At 34.9% G+C, this 1,509-nt stretch overlaps 1 protein-coding gene across 1 annotated transcript in view; it reads right to left on the bottom strand.

The window, feature by feature from the left end:
* Window positions 1-1,509, bottom strand: part of MIA2 (MIA SH3 domain ER export factor 2) — a 110,444-nt gene that overhangs the window by 36,728 nt on the left and 72,207 nt on the right. The window contains exon 16 of the mRNA XM_045287642.1: window positions 684-804. Coding sequence (XP_045143577.1) covers window positions 684-804 — 121 coding nt within the window. The remainder of the gene's footprint in view (window positions 1-683; window positions 805-1,509) is intronic.

Below are 1,509 nucleotides of genomic sequence, written 5' to 3' on the forward strand. Positions count from 1 at the left end.
TCATAGAAGAGAATGCCCTTATATTTGAGAATATAACTATCTTCCACTATCTTTATAATATCATGAAAGAATTTTTTTTAAAAGATCACACTTTCTGCTTCTTAAACTTGTGAATTATTCAGAAAGTGGAGGTATATAAAATACTTTAAAGTTAAAGGGGCTACCATTGGGGACACCTGGGTAAAGGATACACTGGACCCCTGTACTATGTTGTAACTTTCTGTGATCTCTAATTACTTCAAAAAGAAAAATTTTTAAGTCAGAAGCATTAGTCTGAAAACAGTGAACCTAAAGTAAGCAACAACAAAAAATAGTAACATGAGATATTCATTTATATAATACTCATTTCTCAAGCGTCTCATCCATCATTAGATTAGCTTGAAGTACAGGGTAAAACATGCATTGAAATGATTATTAATGTGAAAATTAATTACTATATTAAGAATAGTAATTACATATAATATAAAAGAAGAGAGGAGAAGGAGTGTGTAAGCCTAGCTAAGGAGCTGTTGAACATTCAGTGACAAGAAGCAGTGCGATAGAGCCCAGGTGACAGACAAGGGAGAGAATCTCTGTCCTGAAGCACACCTGTAGAAAGAGCATGCTGCACAGGAGGAAACAAAAAGAAATGAAAAAGGTCATCACCATTTTCAGTAAAAGAGCACGAGACAGGATTTTAATACCTAAATGGGCACCATTTTCTGATTCAGTCTTTGTCTCCAGTTCCAAGTTATCACCATGCATTACATCGTCTCCAAGCACAGCAGCCCAGTCTTTCATCGTCAGCAAACGTTCAGTCAGAGACTTCACATTTAGTAAAGAGAAAAACACCGAAAGGTTAATGTCTTATATTAGCTCCTTTGAACTTCTGAATGTATCTTTATAGCTTAAAACTCAATCCACATAAAGGAGCAAATGAACTTTTTTCTATCTATTACTAGATGTAAATAGTGTTGAAAACAACATATATATTGACTTATAATTCTGCTACTTCAAACCAAAATTGAATATTAAACTGTTATTTTTAATGCAGACACAACTCATTATAATAAAATAAACTGTAAAACAAAAACTCCAGCGATGAAATCAAACAGTACTTGAAAGTGCCCATTCTTGCTGACTCCATCACTATGACTTAAGTCAACCCTAGTGGGTTAGACATTGGTCTGCTAACTTGAAAGGTGACCATTTCAAACCCATTAGCCACTCCTCCAGAAAAAGAGGAAGCAGTCTGCTTCAATAAAGATTTCCACCTTCAGCCACTCTGTGGGGCACTTCTCCTCTGTCCTGTACAGTCACGATTATTCAGTCAAGGATTTAGGTTTTATATATAAACATTTTCTTTTGTCACTCTTTTGTTCACATACCACATATATTAGCGGTCATTAGCATGAGAGTCAAATAAATCTGCAAGTGAGATATACACTATATGAAAGGATCACAGAGTTCACAGATCTGATGTATTCACTTAATTAACTAAGCAGCTCAACAGCAATATAGGCACGATAG

Source organism: Echinops telfairi, unplaced genomic scaffold, assembly GCF_000313985.2.
Source record: "Echinops telfairi isolate 266 unplaced genomic scaffold, ASM31398v2 ScPeMD7_18;HRSCAF=68, whole genome shotgun sequence".
Taxonomy (NCBI): Eukaryota; Metazoa; Chordata; class Mammalia; order Afrosoricida; family Tenrecidae; genus Echinops; species Echinops telfairi.